Source organism: Chamaea fasciata, unplaced genomic scaffold (genome assembly GCF_029207755.1).
Source record: "Chamaea fasciata isolate MVZ Bird 193981 ecotype frontalis unplaced genomic scaffold, bChaFas1.0.hap1 SCAF_22, whole genome shotgun sequence".
Taxonomy (NCBI): Eukaryota; Metazoa; Chordata; class Aves; order Passeriformes; family Sylviidae; genus Chamaea; species Chamaea fasciata.
In genome coordinates, this window is record NW_027094107.1 from 2134674 (window position 1) to 2153676 (window position 19003).

The window sequence follows — 19003 nt, forward strand, 5'->3', positions numbered from 1 at the left end:
GATGTTTTCCATGCAAAACACTTACACCTCAGCTTTCTCTTGAGGTTTACACAACACATTAACTGCCAGCACAACAATCCAGTGCAACAATTAATTTACACTTTGCAAACTGAATATTCAGCTGTGGTTTGGGATCCTTCTTCACCACTTTAGCCACTTTGCTCTTCTGACTGCTTCTTTAGCATTTCTAGGGAAGAATCTCATCCATCCATTCCACCTCTGAATTATAAACTATATTGGGGAACTCCATTTGGCTTTAAAAATATATCCATTTATTTTAATTGTGTTTATGTATTTAACATAAAATATATTTGTAGAGACTTTCACCTGGATTGTTTTTCAGCTGGATCAGTGCCCTGATCTGGTTCACTGTGCAGAGCTAAGGGTTGGTGTGCCTTGTTGCCAGGGCAGGAGCAGGAGCAGGTAGGAACCAGTAATACAGCAAAGCCTTCGTGTCATCAAAGCAAGCCTTATTTAAGATGTGGCTGCTATTGCCTGGGCTACAACCCAAATTAATTTCAGTTCCTTACATTTGTGTTCGCTCTGCAGAAGAGCCCTGTGTCCTCTATGAGTCCATTGAGTAGCCATGACTCAGTGGGATTCCTTTATTACAAAACCAAGCCAGAATTCCAGCACGCTTATACAATAAACTTTCACCAGATCTTAATTATGTATGGTCACACTGTCCACTCAGAAACACCTGATAAAAATCTCCAGCGAGTGCTAACTCGACAGAATTCCTCATTTTGGAGATTTGCATCCATATGAGATTTCCCTGGGCTTGGTCTCCCCAATACCCCAAGTTCACCCACACGTTTCCTGTCCTCAGCCTGGAGCTGCACAGAAGAGGGAATGGTTCTGTGCTAAGGTTTAAACCTCTCCCCTCAGGAGTTCTCCAGCTCTGCAGAGCTCAGCTTAGGCTTTGCCTGTTTACAGGCCAGACTATTCAGTATAAATGAGTTCTGGATTGATGGGCTCAGGCTCAGCTGTGAGCTTGGGGTGCAGACGCAGCCTGATGTCTCTGCACCAAGTTCTGGTGCTCCTGTTTGAGCTGGCAATGCACTTCCAGATTTATTCCCAAAATATCTTTTGTTCATAATGATCTGATGGATGCTACTCAGCCTCCTCAGCCTTGCTGCTTCAGAGGAAATCCTATCTCACCTTTAATTTATCCTAACCAAAATCGATGGGTTTGCAACTCTGGATCACAATTCTCAGCTGAGCCCTACAAAAACACCTTAACTTCATGTCCCGTGGAAACACGGATCTCATGCGGGCAAAGATGGATTGTTGGTGTGCCTCAATTCCATTAGATTTCCAACAACAATCTAAATAAAAATAATGAAAGGGCCTTGCTGCTCTCTCAGTACACGGTGTACCTCCGACAGGCTCACCTGTGCAACAGAAAGATCCCTCAGTCACTCCCAAGCACAGCTCACAGCTCCTCATTGGAAGACTTCAACAGACAAAAACAGGGAACAGAATGAATTAATCAGGCAGCAAAGGACCAGAAAGACTCCATAGGAAATTTGACACAAACCAGACAAACTGAATTTAAAAGCTGGGATAAAATCATGGAATGGGTTGGAAAGGACCTTAGAGATCATGTAGTTCCAGTCCCCAAATAAAAGATGGTCTCTTCTCTCATTTATTGAATATTATTGAATAACACTGATCCCCAGCCCTATTAAAGCAGAGAAGGTCTTTCCAGGACATGGAAAGCACTTTCTTCTTCCTCCATTTAGGTCTGTATCAGCAACTCTGGGATATCCTAAATGATCAAATGCAGACAGGCGTGTGCTTGTTCCATCTACACTACGTTACCTCTCAGTGTACAAAGGTTCCTTTCCTAATTAATCCTCCTCTAAACCGCTGGTTTAAAGTTCTGTTTTCTTTATTGTCAGAAATGTCATCTTCTTTATTACTTTATGACCCTCTCGTCTGCAGAAAGGGCAATTCCGAGGCTGTGTGATGTACCAGAGAAAGAAATTATAACCCAGAAACTATGATGGGTTGGGTCTTTTCCTTTGGGAGGAATTCCAAGCTTGGACACAGTGCTAACACAGCTTGGAAACTTTTAAACACCCCACGTGCATGGTTTGTCATTTTGCTGGTTTGAAGCAGGAGAGTTCCCAGGAGTTGCCTCAATAGGAACACTGGAACCTGGACCTACTTGGAGTTTACAGAAACAACAGGGAAATCAGCACTCCCTGGTATCCAGTGCCAGCCCTTCCCCTGAGGGGAGCAGGAATTGCCCCTGAGGAGGACTGGAATGGACCCGAGGGGAGCAGCATTGCGCGGAGGAGAGCAGAGATGTCCCTGAGGGCAGCAGGACTTGCCCCGAGGCTGCGGGAATTTTCCCGAGGGCTGTGGGAATGGCCGCGAAGGGAAGGGAAGGGAAACCGACCTGAGGGAAGCAGGGATGCCCCGAAGGGAGCCGGGATGCTCTGAGGGAGGGAGGAATGCTCTGAGGGGAGTGGGACTACCTCGAGGAGGAATTGCGCTGAGGGCAGCGGGGATGCCCCGAGGGCAGCGGGCGGTCGGGGCCCGGGACGTGCCCCGAGGGCAGCGGGCGGCCGGGGCCCGGGACGTGCCCCGAGGGCAGCGGGCGGCCGGGGCCCGGGACGTGCCCCGAGGGCAGCGGGCGGTCGGGGCCCGGGACGTGCCCCGAGGGCAGCGGGCGGCCGGGGCCCGGGACGTGCCCCGAGGGCAGCGGGCGGTCGGGGCCCGGGACGTGCCCCGAGGGCAGCGGGCGGCCGGGGCCCGGGACGTGCCCCGAGGGCAGCGGGCGGCCGGGGCCCGGGACGTGCCCCGAGGGCAGCGGGCGGTCGGGGCCCGGGACGTGCCCCGAGGGCAGCGGGCGGCCGGGGCCCGGGATGTGCCCCAGCCCCGCGGCTCCTGTGGCGGGGCGGGCCCAGGCCCGGCTGTGCGCGGCCCGGGGAGGCGGCGGCGGTGGAGGAGGAGGCGGAGGCGGAGGCGGCGAGGGGAGGAGGGCAGGGCTGGGCTGAGCCGTGCCGGGCGGGCGGGCGAGTGACACCTGGGCGGCTGCGCTGCCTCCTCCTCCTCTCACGTAGGTTTCGACTTTCTTCCCCGCCCGGAAACTTGGTGGAGGCGCCGCGCTCGCCGCTGTCGCAGGCCGGGTTGCCGCTGGGCTTCCAGCGCCTCTTCCCTCCCCGTCCCGGGGCCGAGCCAGCCCCTTCCCGGCCCCGGCGGCCGCAGGTGAGCGGGGCCGGTGAGGGGGTCCCGCCGGGACTGGGGCACGTGGGGGCTGAGGGGGCGCGGGGCTCCCGGCGGGCTGAGGATCCCTGAGGGGCTCGGGGGCTGAGCTCGGCGGGTCCCGACCGGCTGAGCTCCGGAGTACCTTGAGGGGTCCCAGGGGGCTGAAGGGATGCCGAGTTCCTTAAGGGGTTCGGGGGGTCACGGGGGTCCCTGAGGGGATGCGGGGTTCCCCTGAGGGTCCCGCCGGGCTGAGGTCGGGGGTCGCGGGTCCCCGAAGCTCCCCGTTCCCCCGGCGGAGGGCTCCGGGCCGTGACCGCGCGGGGCCGCGGCCAATGTCCCTTATCGGTGACACGGGCAGCGCAGGTGAAGGCTGCCGGCCCCGGGGTTTAACTCTTCACACCTCGTGCCTGGGCAGCGCCCACCAAACCCGGCGATTTTCTGCTTGCGGGGGTCGCAGGGAGGCAGCGGAGCAAAAATGTCTTTGCTAGGAGACGGGAGAGCGGCGAAGTCGGCGAGTTCGCTGGTAATTAATGCGGGGAGGGGAAAAGTCTGTAAATAGAAGTTGAGATAAACAAGCAAAGCGCGGCAAGGTGAGGATGTGGAGCTTTCGGGAATACCTTAAAGGTAAGAAGCACAGGTGATGATAAGGCTTAGTTGAACACAAAAAGTAACCATCTATCTGGAAAGATTTTTATGTAAGAAGGGGTTTTTATGAGGGATGTGAAGTGGAGTGAGGCCGTGTGCTGCCGAAGGGATGATCCTGCTCTGCTTGGCTGGGTGCACTTGTTATCTCGAGGGTAATGTCAGGAGGAGAGAGATCTGATGGAGAAGGAGCACACCAGGCAGCAGCCAGCTGATGCCAGTGCAGGAGGTGGCAGGGACAGCGGGACTGCCCCTTTCGGTGGCACTGCAGGCTCAGTTTGCTTTAAACCCCGCTTGAAACGGCACTTTCAACTCCTTGAGCGGTTTTTGGGACCTACTTTACCTCGGGAAAGTAAGAAATGCAAAATGAGTTCTTCCCTGCTGCTTGCCGAGCCGAAAAAGTGTCACATTTAAACTTCTACCCCAGTTTTTTTAGCCAAGGCAAAAGGACCAGAACATAAAGTTTCCGTAGGGAAAACTATTCCAGCTCAAGTGCAGGTGTAAGTGGTAGGGGTCTCTGCTGTGCAGAGGGTGTGTGGCAGCAGGGGCACAGGGGAGATAATTGGCAGCCCAGAGAAGTTGCTGTCACTGCCACAGAACCCCAGAATTGTCCTGTGTAATCCTTTCGTCCCCGAGGGCTCAAGCAGCCCAAGGTTTGGGTGTTGTGGAGAGCTGGAGCTCTCCTGCAGCAGCGCCAGTGCTGCGCCGTGCCTTTGAGGGACGGCGCTGACGTTTGTCCTTGATGCCGGAGCTCTTTTGGCAGCTCTCCAGCGAAGAGAGGGCAGATTGCACACATGGCTCCTTCAAAACAAAACTTCTTTCTCTGAAGTTGCACACTCCAAGTCGCCTTTCACGATTTCCCTGAGCAGATGTAGTGTGTCTGCTGCTGAAAGGGCCTGAGGCAGTGGGAATATTTATTTCCTCCCCCAAAGGGATTTGCTCCCTAGACCAGCTTATGGAGTCAGAACAGCACCAGTGCTTGTGCAGGGCAAAACAAAGGGGTCATATGGCTGGGGATGGAGCAGGGAAATGATAAACAGGAGGCCAAGCTTCTCTGGGGGCTCCCCAGCTGGAAAACTCAGCTGCGCTGGAAATCCACACCTTCATTCTCCCTAAGTGTTAGCAGGCAAGCAGGGGGCAGATGGGATTCATTTAAATAACGGTGGTACACTGGCACAGACCCCATGGGATGGATAGGAGAGGAGGACCTATGGTGTGCAGTAAAAAGGAACATCTGTTGAATTAAAAATTTCAAGTTCTTAATCAAACAGTTACTGAGGGAGGTGTGCAAGAGTTAAGGAACCAACCCAACCATATGGGCTGGGGAATGAGGGCTCAAAAAGGTGGAAGAAACAGCTCCAGAAGGGACCTGGCAGCTACATGACCTCTAAAAAATCCCCCGAGGTTTGAAGTCACCTAATGAAACAGTTTGAGATTGATTCTGGATAAACTTAGTGATCCCTTGAATGGCAATTCCTGTAACTCCTAGAAATTTTAATTAATGGGTTTGTAAACTAGGGTAGTGCAGTACTTCCCCAAATGTGGTTAATAAAAGACTTTACACACTTATGGGGTTGTGAAGTCTTAGACTTCCATACCTAAAAAGGATAAATATCACTGCATAATAAAATACCTGTAGCTCACAAAACACTCTTGCTGTAATTTCTCTTCTCCTTGCACTGCCATATATATCTTATTTTCTGCATTAAAATAAAAACTTCCTGCTGCAACAGCTCTGCTGATTTCACTTTGGAAATGAAGCTGCATCATTTCATTCTGCTCGTGTGGATCTCCCTAGAGGAGTTGCAGCTGTTGCCTTACTCACAGGCCTGAATATGTTTTGCTGGTTTAATACAAAACCCTCTTGTTTGGCTTTTCCTTCTCAGTTTACTTTAGTGGTGCTGCTCATACAGTTGGTAGAAATTGCGTTTGACAATCCCTCGTCAGTTTATGGTCCCTGATTTATAGCACGTAAAACTTGCCCTTGGCTTAGAAATTTCTTGACAGGAATGAAGTTAGAAAATATCTGGCAGTTTTTCTGATATTTCAGATAAGAAATTGCCCATGAGTTAGTATCTCACAAGCCATCTAAAGGGTTAGAGGGGATTTAGATAAATGAGCAGTAAGAATTAATGTGCTGGTCCAGGAAAAAGCACTTAGGGCTGGAAGGAGGGAAATGGAATAAAGCTGGACAGATTTGGAGAGACAATCAGCAGCTTACAGGCAAAGGCTTTTTAAAAAAATTAATATATATATTTATATAGTGATTCCCTAAGTGTAGAAGTTCCCTGTGTAAATTTTGTTTGGAGACCGCAGTGTTCCTTATTTGGAATATTCTGGAAGGGAAGCACTAGAAGGGATTATGTATTTTTTTTGAAGTGTTGTCTAACTTTGCCTACTCTTTGCCTGTACCTTAAATCTTGCAAGTTTTGTAAACAGCTGGAGCAGGGTCTCTTTGAAAGCTGATTTTCTGACAATTAAAAGGGAGTTAAAACTTGCCCTGTTCCCCTGAGGGTTCAAGGGACTCACCTGTGGCATCAGTGTGGCCCTTGCTGAAAGCCCAGTAAACCACGAGCAGCCCTATTTGCAAAGTTCTCAGACTTATCTAACGGTGGGAGGTTGATAACAGGGAAATTCTTCCCACCTAATAAATGCAATTGCAGATCTCTACACAGCAAATAAATAACGGCGGCAGTCCCTGCCCTGGGAACTGAGAGCTGAGGGTTTCCTCTTGTGCATGTTCACAACCGATCGGGAACAAAAACTGCCGCGTGATTATTTCGAGGAGGATACATTAAAAAACCATCATGGCTCTCCTGGGCCTTTCAGTCCTTAGGCTAAAACGCAAATCCCTGTGAGAGCAACCCCTGGGGCGACATTGGCCCGAACCTCCGGGGGCTGAAAAGCGAGCGGGGAAAGGCGATTCCTCCCCCGTCCCTCCCTCCCCACAGCGCAGGTCGTTCACGGCCGGCTCAGGAGGAATGTGGCTGTTGTTGCACTGATTTGGGAACAGCTCAAGGACTTTGCTCTGTCGCTTCAGCTCCTTTAGCTGATGAGGCAGCCGCTCCCATTTGAAAATTATTTTTAGAACAAGGGAAAATATAATTATCAATTCACGCATATTGCAAATATGTGCCCCACGCGGCAGGATAACAATGGGTTTTAGAGTCCTGCTGCTGGTACCGGCTTGGACACAGCCTTTAACCGGGATAAGATCTGAAAAGAAAGAGACACATCCCAAATACAAAATGCCTCTTGCCGTTTTGCTTCCCCCAGCTGTGAGGGTTGTTTGAAGTCAATGAGATAGACCAGGAGAAACTGTACGGAGCTGGATGAAAGGGCACCTTCAATTCCATGTGCAACTGTGTGAGCTCATGAACCATTAACACAGATGCCTTTCTCAAACAGCAGAGTATGTCTCAAGTCTTCTAAAAATGAGGTATAATACTATTGGTCTGTCTCTAGGGGAAGGTAATCTTAATCCAGAGACTTTTATTTTTTTATTGCTTTGACTTCTGCTGTTTCATGATTTACTTAGGAGCTGTCACCTGTGGTGAAGGGCATTTCAGCTTCTGGTTGCAGCAGCTCTGCCTACCCAGAGGCACTGGCAGAGTTTAAGTTCACTTAAAACTCAGCTGCAGCTGCCCTGGGGAGCCACAGTTTGAGAAGGTTTCAGTTTTGTTTAAATGAAGGTTAACTTGTTTTTTTTCTCCCCCATTTACCACTATCTGAGGGCGAGATGGAATGTAAAGGGGAATTACAGACTTAATTAGCTCTTAATTCAGCTTTTTTAGTTGGTGTGAACAAGCTTGGGCTGGAAAGTACTTTGCATAAAAAGCCCTCTTACCCGGTGAAAGGAAGTCTGAGCAGGGTGATGTGTCCTGCTGTCACCCGTCTGTCACCCATGGCATCGGGCACAGGAGCTGTTGGGACACGAGAGCCAGCCAGGGGAAATGTGCTGGTCCCTCGGGAATGACTCTCAGCCATCCTGCCTTGGGTTTGTTTTGTAGAGCTGAGATTCCAAGTGCCAAACTCTTTAAACAGAACACCATTAAGAAGAATAGTGCTACTGAGACTGAGACTTGGAGCAGGTAGTGAGGAGTTCCGTGCTATTTATCCTGCAGCATAGCCCTAGTCTGGTGTTTCTGATGTTAAAAACTGTGTCTGTTGGTAGGAAATGTTTCATCTCCAGGTGCAAAACTGCTTTCATGCTGCTGGATTGCTTGTGGTAAAGTTTTGTAGAAAACAAGAGTTCCTTGTTTGTGTTTTAACTAACTTAGAAAATGAGTTATTTCATGCTTAAGGCTGACAGTAGCCAAGATTATTTTCTTTTAACTGAAATTAGTTTCAACGTAGCCCTTTGATAGAATGTGATAAAGATTAAAGCTCTGTAGGAGTTTCTCACAAGACAGCAGGGCTTAGAGCTACAGAAATACCTTTTGTCTCCCAAAAGCAAGAGTCTCTCTCTTCCCACCTCCTCCCTTCTCACATTACTTTAAATATCTCTGATGTGACCACCCTGGTGAGGATATTCAAACAGGGACTTTTGAAACATCCAGTGATATAAAATAACAGTGCACAGTCTGCTGTTTCCCCTGTGTCCTTTGGAAGTGCTGTGCTCAGAAAGCGTTGCCTGATTCTGACCTGTATGACCAATCTAGATCACAAATGGACAGTGGTGTGCACGTCTGCTTTAATCTCTCTCCATAAAGAAGGAATTTGGAGGTAGGGACACAGACTGTGAGGAGCTAACAGCATCTGATACTCATTTGTAGCCTTTAGACACTCGATCTTTACCTCATGTTCCCAGAGGCAAACACAGCTCTTTGGAAAGTGAGTGTGCTCCCAGATATTCAGATGAACCCAAATCTTAACATCACATCTCCTAATCCCTCTTTGTTTGGTCTTGGGCTTTTTGTTGGAGTTGCAGGAGAAGCTTTGGTTATTAATTACTGATTAAATCCTTAAATAACAGCACTGAGTTCCTTCTTTCTTTGTAGGAAGCTTCTCCCACAAACATCAAACTGATTTTTAGGGATAGAGTTGCAGATAGCTGCCAAATTGAAAATGTAGGTGAGGGTGGAGGTGGGAGTATTTAATTTCCTGGAGAGAGATGATTAGAGACACAATAGAAAAAAGAATAAAGACAATCCACCCCTGTGGTGGTAACACTTCCATAGGAATATTTGGGTCAAATTCTGCAAAGAAGCAAATTGATTGAAGTGACTGAAGAATTCCTGCCAGCACAAAATGAGCAACTTGCATGTTTGTGTGGAATATGCTGTAGAAGGGAGGGTGGATATAGTGCAAGCATCTTGCAAAGGTGAGAAAGCAGGAAGAAATACATCAATAAAAGAACTTTTCCTGCAGCACTCGTCTTCAATTTGGTGGCATTTAATGTATCCATTTTTCTGAGCACTCTGTTAAAATAGTCACTGTTGGATCCCGTTTTGAAGAAGGGTGTAGGTGGAAAGCTTAATTCCTTGAGAAGGGAGGAGAGATGAAATTTATTGGCTCTTGTTGCCCAGATAATATTAACAGAATGGTAACACCAGAACCTCCTGCTCTGCAGAAAGAACTGGGAATAATTTTTGAGATTACATTTGTTTAGCCCTGATACTTTAACACTCTGGCTCCTGTGAGACAGTTACTGTTCTGTGCAATCATTAACTGAGAGAGAAGCAAATGTTCTGAGCATATGGTAGTGAGAGAAATAAATTAGAAGTACCAACTCCTTAAGTTTTTATTCTCCTCAAATTAAAAAAATGCTTGCAATTTAAGCTGTTGATTGCTAGCAGGATTTTTACACTGAGTATTTCAGATCTTTCCTTGTCTTGAACTTTCAGATATACTAACCAGACAGGGTTTTTATAAAAGTCTGGAAGATTTTAATGAAAGTTTTCTAAATCCGTCTGGAAGTGTGTTATGTTAAAAATGGAAATCCATCAATGCTGCAGAGCTGATCCTGAAGCTGCTCAGCAGAAAACTCCTTGGGATTGTCCTGTTCTTCCCAAGCCTTTTAGCTCATCTCTCAGGATAGGGTTTCCTGGGATAATAACCCTTTTCTGGTCTAACAGGATAACGATCCTGATTATAATTAATGAAAGCACAATTGGCTTTCTGTTTTCTGGTGGAGAAGACAGATACTTGCCCAGAAGCTGAGGCAGATAAAATACCAAATTGTTTAACAAGCACAGAAACACCAGGGGGTTAAATACAACTTATTTTCACATCTATGGTTAAAGAAGGGGTATAAAAAATGATGGGGACAATGGAAATCTAAATTTCCATTTTCCTTGATAGTGATTACAGTAAAGCAGCTTTGATTTAGAGTTTCTGAGTCAAAATGTTGACACAAGTGCTGAGCAGTTTCTCACGGAGGTGGCTCATGAGAAATCCTGTGGCTTCAACGCAAGTTCAATTAGTGAAAGGGTTGCTTCTTATTTAGCTGTATAAATGCACCATTTCCAGAAGATTTTTACATTCAGTGGGCTGATCTTCAGCCATAGCAGAAAATAATGAAGGTAACAGGAAATTGTATCAACATCCCAAACAATCCTTGGGTTTGGTGTTGTGGTTTTTTGTCAAATTGACCTCTTTTAATATTGTTTATAAAAATCCTCTTCTGTTTCAACACTTTTCTGTGCCACTGGTGTAAACTAAGGACAGTTCAGTGGTGGTTGTGAAACGCTGTGGTAACACACTGGAAGTGCTCAGTCAGGCCTGTGGTGCCTGTCCTATAAACCCTGTCTCATGTCATGAACCCTTCTTCACAGCAGTGATGAAATTCAGCAAAACCCCTTCTGTTACAAGAACACATTTTCAATGCACTTCTCTGTCTCTGGAATGGAAAAACAAAATGCCATTCTCTGAAACACAGAACTTCTTAACTGAGTGAAAACTGCTAGAGGAAAAGCTCTGCCCCTTTTTCTCATCTTTTATTTCTGGAGGATTGGGTTTTCTCCATCAGAATCCATCTGGAACTTGCTTTTAGGTTTGGTCAGTGCCCTGCTGGTGTGTGCCCTCAGCCATCTTCATCCAGACTGTGCTGGCTTGTTTTGTCAACCCCCAAAAAAATTAATTAATTGTTTAGCCTTTGGTTGGAATGTTGCAATTCCAGTCTCCCAGGGAAATGTTGTTATAAATATAATAACTGACATAATTATTGCAGTGAAGTGTTACATAGCAGGAGATGTGGGGCACGTGCCCCGCAGTCCCCAAACCAGCTTTTAGTTGGATTTTCAGCCTAATATTTCTTTATCACCATGTCAGTGCTAACCTCCAGCTGCCCAAAAGCATAAACCATGGCATTTCTAAAATATTTCCCACAGTACAACTGTTTTTTTTAATAGAGAACCAATTATTTGATGATTTTTTTGAAAGTTGTTTTTTCATGTCAGCTATTTGAGACATTCTCTAGTCACTCATATCCTTCAGGAAGAATTTTACACCTCTGTTTTGTGTCCTTGCTGCAATATGTGTTTTGCAATATGGAATGTGCTCTGCTTACTCACCATATTTGTGGTTTTAGAAATCAGTTAGTTAATAGAATCAGGCTTGATTTTATTCTTTTTAGTTTGGGTTGTTCTTTCTCCCCAGGAGTTTCCTTTGTGGTCTTGGGTAGGTCCCTTGAGATCCTCTGGTCATTTGTCAGTTTTTATATAGGAATAGCAGCAATGTTACCCCTCAAAGAAATGAAATTCGGGTAGATACATTATGGCCAAAATTCACTTGTACCAAATGCTGGAATTGTGTGAGCAGACAGGCCCGGATTGAGTGGAACTTTAACTTGTGCTCCACACTAACAGCGGCACAGTGAAATGCCCTGAAAGCAGGAGCCAGAGCTGTGTTTGGGAATGCTGGTGGCAAGCTGGAATGCTGCTCCAGGGTACCCAGGTACCACGGGCACAGCTCCTGCTCAGTACAGCACAAGTGGAGGTATGGGGTTGGGAAGATGACTTAGATAATCGCACTTTTTTAAAAAGGTGCCTTTTTTTTTTCTTTTTTTTTCTTCTTCTTCTTTTTTTTTTTTTTTAAAGCTGTAGCAGTGAGTCATCAGTTCTGTTTCCAAGTCTGGGCTGCTGAGCAGGGAATGAGCAGTTTGCCCACCAGGGATGGTGCTGGTGTGGTTCTTGGCAGACCCTTTCCAGAGCTATTAACAGTGTTGGAGATGTCCAGGGGGGGCAGATCTGAGGCTCTGGGCCCTGGCAGAGCTAAGACAAGAATAGGCAATGTGCTAATATTGTCAGGAATAGTCTTGCTTTGGCAGGAATACAGATTAGACTACCTGATAAGTCATCTTAAAAAAAAAAAAAAAAAAAAAAGTCTAGTCTTTGAGTCAGTGTTACAGTACCAGGAATCCTACTTTAAAAAAAAAGCCAACAGTGATATTCTGATTTATTTTTTTTTAATACAGTAAAGATAAGGGTGATCCCAAAGAAATCCTTATGGGATAAGAAATTAGGAAATATAAAGAGATTTCTGCTGGTCTATTTCCTTCAATTCTTTGTTAGGCATAGGGGTGGGGTGTGTTACTCTCTAAATAATTCTGACTCTGGAGACATTTCTTGTATTACCCTTTCAGAGGAGCAGAGTCCATGGGAGCAGCACTGGTACGTGCCAGGCTTTAACAGTTTCATGCAGGCAGTGTGTAGTAACTGGGGACCAAGCTGGATCCTGATGTTGGGATTCCCTCTTTACATGAGTGAAAAGCCACGGAGAGATTCCAGTCCTTTGGAGAAAGGCAGGAGCAGGGAAGGCGCCACCCTTTGCTGGAGAGTGGGGAATGGTGGAACAAAAAAAGCAACACCAAGATGGAGGGGTTGATCGGGTTGGTCTGGCCTTTGGAGGTTAGAACGAGGAACTGAGACTGGATTGCAGTGGATTGAGTTTGTATCAAACCTCCCCTCCAAGGCTGGAATCCTGTGGACTCTCTGGACTGAGTTTGGACAGTGCCTCACTGAAGCTGAGGGGAGCCAGGCCTGTTATGATGAAACAGAGATTTTCTACACACTTCAACTGTGCCTTGTTGGGCTGCAGCAACATCTGTGCTGGGTGAGATTTTAGCAATTCTCCCCTTGCAGAAGCTCTGCTTTGCCCTAGTCCCTGAGCGAGGGAGGCTTGTTTGAGCCTGCTGCCCTCACCGTGCTGCTCACTCAGCCCTGCCTTGCCCAAGGCTCTGGGCTGGGTTTCAGCACGGAGGTGTCAGCCTTGAGTTCCCTGCTGTCTGCAGGAGTGTCCTCCTTATTGAAGGGACAAGTGGTGTGAAAGGAAAATTCACCTGGGCACCTTTAAATGAAATCTTCGCCCCTTGTTTTCAAGAATCTAGAAGTGAGACAGCAGATCTCAACTTGGAGCAGCAAAATTGTGGTGACATTTTTATCTTCCACAAGTTATTACTCAGAAATTACTCATCAATGGGATTCATGTGTAACCTTTAAACACAGAGCAGAGAATGAATTTGGTAAATAATCTGAACACCCCCCCCCCCCTCCCCGCCAATAAAAGCAGTTTATCAACAAAATTACAGTGAGGCTTCATTTTGCTGAGAAAGTGCATTTGTTTCATCACCTGCCAAAGCTTTATGCAAATAGTCCAACCCGAAGCACAGGTATTTCTGATTGGCAGTGTTTGCCTTGGAAGCTCTTTGTTTCATTAACTGCTGGTGCTGAGCTGATCGATTAGAATTGGTAGGAGACGTTAAGGGATGGTCCAACGTTGAAATGTTCCTTTAGCACCTGTAAGATCGTTCAGGATCAGCTAAAGACCGGCGAAAAGGCCAATACGGCAAACACAAGGGCTGCCTGTTTTAGGTGGAGCCAAGCGCCAGACAGTGGGGGATTTCTGAGAGGACACGGACATCTGCTCTCATTGCCATGGGTGCTGCCTGAGAGCTGGGCTTTGTTTTGGGGAGCACTGAGTCAGCCAGGCAGCAGTTAAGGAGGGAATGCAAACTGAAGAGTCAGGGATGTTCACCCAGCCTGAGTGCCTCCCTCCAGGGGAAGATGCTTTCTTGGCACTGCAGCAGCAGAGAGAGGAGCAAATGACTCCTGTTGTAGCCACCTGGAACCATGACAGTGATGTTTTAATCTTTTGAAGTGAGCGAGTTCCTATGGCTGGGTAAAAATTCGCCTGTGAAATGGCTGATTCCGTTGGTGATACGTTCTCCTTTTAATTAAATAGCTGACTTACCTTGACAATTAATCGGAGTGATGTATGGTTTTTATTAGAAACCCATGACTAATTTTTTCTTGCCGTTCCTGCTATCTTATTGTTCTTGTCTCCCCTCCTCCTGAGCTGTGCTGTGTGCCAGCTGTGTCCTCCAGGCACTGGTGCAGGCCAGTGTTTCCTCTTGCTTGGGCTTTTACCTGTTCCAGATAAACTCATTGTTTTCAGGTATTTTCCACATCATCTTGCAGAAATTTTCCATTTCATCACAGTTTTGCAATTTTTTTTGTTTTCAGAGTCTGGGATTCTTTACTTGAAAAAACCCCACCAATCACAAACTCCTCAAAACATCCCCACAAACACCACCCCCTCTGCCTTAAACATCATTTACTTCCTTTAATACCACATTTCCTACTTCATTAAAATAACTGCCAGGTTAAAAAAAATCCTCCCTGCAGTCATCCCTGTGCCTGTAATCGGCTAGGAAACTCAAGTGAATTTTATATTTAATTACAACAGGCAAGATTCAAAGTGGATGTGACTGAAGACATTTCTGTTAAAATCAGAGCAGCAGCTACAAGGACTCAGTTTGTCCCTCACTCTGCTCTCCCTGGCTGAAAGGAGCTGAGGCTCAATCCTCTCTCTAACCTTACCACAGATGATGTGGAGTATTCTTTACGTTTTTTCCACTTAGGAAGCTTTAGTCTTTTTATAGGAAATTTGTTTCCATGGGGGAACTTAGGCATGGGTGAGTGGGGAACAATGCATTGTTTGTTAAAACAAATTTTTTTGAAGGGAGTGGGCTTGAAAGGAAGGAAATGTGGTTTAGATTTAGGTTTCTTTTGAAATTTCTTCCTCTTCTTTTGCCTCATCCTCCCTACCCCCCAAAAAACAAAACAAAAATCCTAACAACCAGAAGTCTCCAAATTGGCTTTTCACCACACACGTCTTTAAGAGATTTGGTTAATCTGGAAAGCCAGAGGAAGTTTAAAATTCCATGTCTTGTGTATCCTTCCTTTCCCTTCCCTCTCTGGGTTGTTCTCCCTCAACAACATGCAGTTTTTGTCTCAGCTTTCCTAGTCCCTGTGCTGGGCAGGGTTTATTTGTTCTGTCTCTGGTGTGTGTGTGAAGTTTAGGCCTCAGTTTATGCACGTGGTTAAACCTTGTTCTGAGCGAGGTCCTGGCACCCTCTGCTCCCTGGGCTGTTCCTTCCCTGCGTGGTTCTGGAAGGAAGAGCCCTGTGGGGGTGCAGAGCCTGGGGAAGGAAGCTCCAGGCAGGAAAACAGTTTCATTTCTATTTGGCTGGATTGACAGCAGGCTGGAAATGTCTCTCTCTCTCCCTTTCCCCAGAGGCGTGTGGCAGAGCTGCTGTGTGACAATCTCCCCCCGGCGCCATGGCTGACCCTGAGGAACACGTGTGCCCCGAGCTGTGCTGTGAGTGCGGCCAGGCCCACCCCTTGCTGGACAATCACCTGTACAACTTCCAGGACGAGGTGGACGATGAGCTCATCTGCCACATCTGCCTGCAGCCCCTGCTGCAGCCCATGGACACGCCCTGTGGGCACACGTACTGTTTCAAGTGCCTGGAGAACTTCATGCAGGAGTACAGCTTCTGTCCCATGGATCGCAAGAAGCTCTCCTTCCAGCAGTGCCACAAGTCCAGCCTGCTGGTGAGGAACCTGCTGGATAAACTGATTGTGCTGTGTCCCTTCAAGGCTGAGTGCCAGCAGACCATGCAGCGCTGTGAGCTGGAGGCTCACCTGCAGAACAGGTGCATTCCCTTTTCCTCCTGTTGTTGCCGGGGCTGTTGTGCTGTTCGTCAGAGCCATCTGTTCTCAGGGCAGCTCCTGAACTGGGGCAAGGTGGGACACCAGAGGTGTCAGGGTGAGGCTGCAGAGGTGGGTGGGTGAGGACAGAATAATTGTGTGTGTGCTCTGGAGGAGAAGTTTCTTATGGAAAAGAGCTGCTCACCTTCAGGTCATCGGCAGACACTAAACCTGTCAAATACCCACACTTTTGTGGGTGCTGGGGCACCAGCTCTGGAGTTGTTAAAAACAAGCTTATTCTTGTTTCCTTTGTGCAGAAAGAAAGGCACAAAGTCAAGGCTCTGAAAGCAAAGGATTGTGCAGTGCTGCCAGTTTAATTGGTCCAATTAAGATGTGCAATACATAAGTCTTTGATTCAAATAGTGCAAGTCCCTCCAAGCTGCACATTATGCACTTGCTGAATCACCTACTTATAATTCCATTATCTTCTCTCATTCTTTTGCTGAGAAGGGGAAGCAAATGAAAATTACTAGGTTTTTTCTGTTTCACTTGTGCAGAGGAAGGGAGACCTTATGGTGCTTCACTGCTGGTTGAGCTGTTGGCAGGCAGGATATTGTCACTTTAAAAGGAGTGCAGGTGACAGAGCTCTTGCATGGAGAACCCTTGTTCCTACCTGGTTAATGATTTGCAGGGAAGGGAACTAAGTGCAGGCCCTGCTGCAGGTGGAACAGAGCTTCCTTGGCAGGCTGTATTTGTCAGCAATGAGAAATGCCACAGGCTCGTTTCATTCCGCTGTGTTGTAGTTTGTTGTGGCAATGGCATATTTTAAAAATAAGCCAGCCAGGGGACAGGTACACTTGGGATACCTTTGCAGCTCCAGCCAGGGATGTGCCCTTGTGTTTTTTGCTTGTCTTCAGTCCCCACGAGCTGAGAACTCATGTTAGAGCCAGGGGAAGGGATGGAAGGTGCTTGGGTGCCCCTTTCCCTGCAGTGAAAGTTTATCATCTCCTTTTTCTTGAGGCAGCCCTTTGTCACGGGCTGCAGGGCTGGGCCTTCCTCTGCTCTGCAGATCTGCCCTGCTATCAGTAAACTGCTGTCACTGGTAATCCCTCTGGCCCAGGAGTTACACACAGGGCAGGCAGGGAGGCTCCTCAAATGTTTACATTAGAAACCTGCCTGGAAACTGTATCATTCTCTTATATACACCACAGTTGTTTGTATCTTTCTTGGGGACAGAGTATTCTGAGATTGGAGGCTACTTCATCTGGGCTGTGGGCACAGTCAGACTGAAAAATAGGGAGGAAAAAAAAACAGCTAAGAAATTTGCCCTGGGATTGGGTGTTTTCTTGTTTTAAGTGAGATTAACAGATAGGAGAAGATTTAAGGAAATGAGAAGCACATAGCAACTTATTTTCTTGGGGGATTTCCCTGCCATTTGCAAACTGAATTTGTGTTTTGGTTATCTTTAGAGGGGCATGTGCATAAGTGGATCATTCAGGTACCGTCATTAAGTTCAAGGTTATTTGACTGCTTGGAGAATAAATGAGTGGGAATAAGCCAGAGGAAGTAATACTGGGATGAGACTTCTTTAGCCAGAGTGTAAATAGTTCAGTTTAATTTGAAAAGTGACTCTGGAAGTGATGTTTTTGCATTTATCACCTCCTCACCTGTCTCCTCTTTTATAAATAGTCATGATAAAAGAGCTGTCCTTCCTCACCCATTAATGCTGAGAGAGGCTGGTGATGTGCCTGCATCCAGAGCACATTTTGTGTGTACAAATACATCCCAGCTCTGGGATCTTTGTGGGGACCACGCAGTGGGATTAGGAATTGCTCCCATTCAGGTAGAGACATCACCTGCATGGACTGGGAGTGCACCAGGTCCAGGGTCAGGTCTCATTCCACAACAGAAAATACCCAAACCTCCTTTGCTGCTCTTGTGTGTAGCTGGTGTGTTAAAACAAAGCCTAATTCAAGGCTGAGCTTGAAACTTGAGCCACTTGCTTTGCATCAAGGTCCAGTTCACAAGGTCCAGTTCACAGTGATCTCTACAACGTCAGAGCTCAGTATTTCCTTATAGAAGAAGGATTCTTTTCTTCATGGAGTGTTTGCCAGGTAAATATTTAGCAAGGGAGACTCCTGTTTCTATTTATTAAATTCTTCTTTTTCAAATCATTTGCTTATTAATTTCAAAAGTAGTGAAATAACAATCCTGCACTTCAGCTGATACCTGTATAAGTAGAAACTGAAGGTCAAAGGAGAATCAGTTTTATCAGCACTGCGCTGGTGAGATCTGGAACCAGCTTCTTCCCACAGGTTTGTCAGAGCTTTCCTGTGCTGGGTCACCTGCCCAGGCAGAGACAGTCCCTGACAGTCCCTGCCAATCTCTCTCCAGGTGTCCTGGGTTTAAGAAATACAAATCTGAACTCCAGCAGAAAAGGAATCCCATTTCCAGAGGGAAGGAAGATCCTCCTGCCAGGGGGGAGGCAAACACACCCAAGGATCCAGAGGTCCCGAGTGGAGGCTCCTCACTTGTGGCAGAAAGCTCTGGAGCTGCTGTGGTGTCACTGGGGACTGCAGAGCCTGGACTGGTTAATCCAGCTTTTGAGGAGACTGAAGAAGGTGAGAGTTTGGTACACAAGTGGAGCTATGTGTTTGCCTTTGATAATATCCAAATGAGGCAATTATCTCAGAAAATTCGATTTTTAAGTGTCCTGAGCACTGTCAGACATCGTTAATGCTACTCAGCCGTTAATAGCCATCATTGGCACCTCTTTCTTGAGCAGAAGGGAGATGCATTCCTGTGCACCAGGGGTGGCAGAGTCTGCTCACAAGCACAAAACTGTACAGAACCATTTGGAGAACCTCTGTGAGATTGCAGCGAACATTTGCCATAATCTGTGGAGAAACAAAGGCAGTCCCTGTCAATGTGAACACGGAGCACTTAAAGCCCTTGCAGAAGCCAGATAATTAGTAACTAGGAAGTGTTCTGGATTATTTTTAATCTTGTTAGGAAAGTTAAATACACAGTCAGTTTCCTGGAGTGGTCAGTCCCTCCCTCCTGGTGTTTTTCTAGCATAAGTTAGGTTTTGGATTAACAGGCAGCTCTGGAAGCCTTGCAGATCCAATCACCATCTCCACTTCAGTGTAGCGGCGCCTGTCTCAGCTCGGTAAGAGGCAGCAGCGTGGAAACCTCAGTGCCTTGTCTCA

At 47.0% G+C, this 19003-nt stretch overlaps 1 protein-coding gene across 1 annotated transcript in view; it reads left to right on the forward strand.

The window, feature by feature from the left end:
• Positions 1-3021: 3021 nt before the first annotated feature.
• Positions 3022-19003, forward strand: part of LOC136300226 (ligand of Numb protein X 2-like) — a 28878-nt gene continuing 12896 nt past the window's right edge. Inside the window, exons 1-3 of the mRNA XM_066202472.1 lie at positions 3022-3219; positions 15379-15799; positions 18189-18415. Of these exons, the coding sequence (XP_066058569.1) occupies positions 15423-15799; positions 18189-18415 (604 nt within the window). The 5' untranslated portion in view covers positions 3022-3219; positions 15379-15422. The remainder of the gene's footprint in view (positions 3220-15378; positions 15800-18188; positions 18416-19003) is intronic.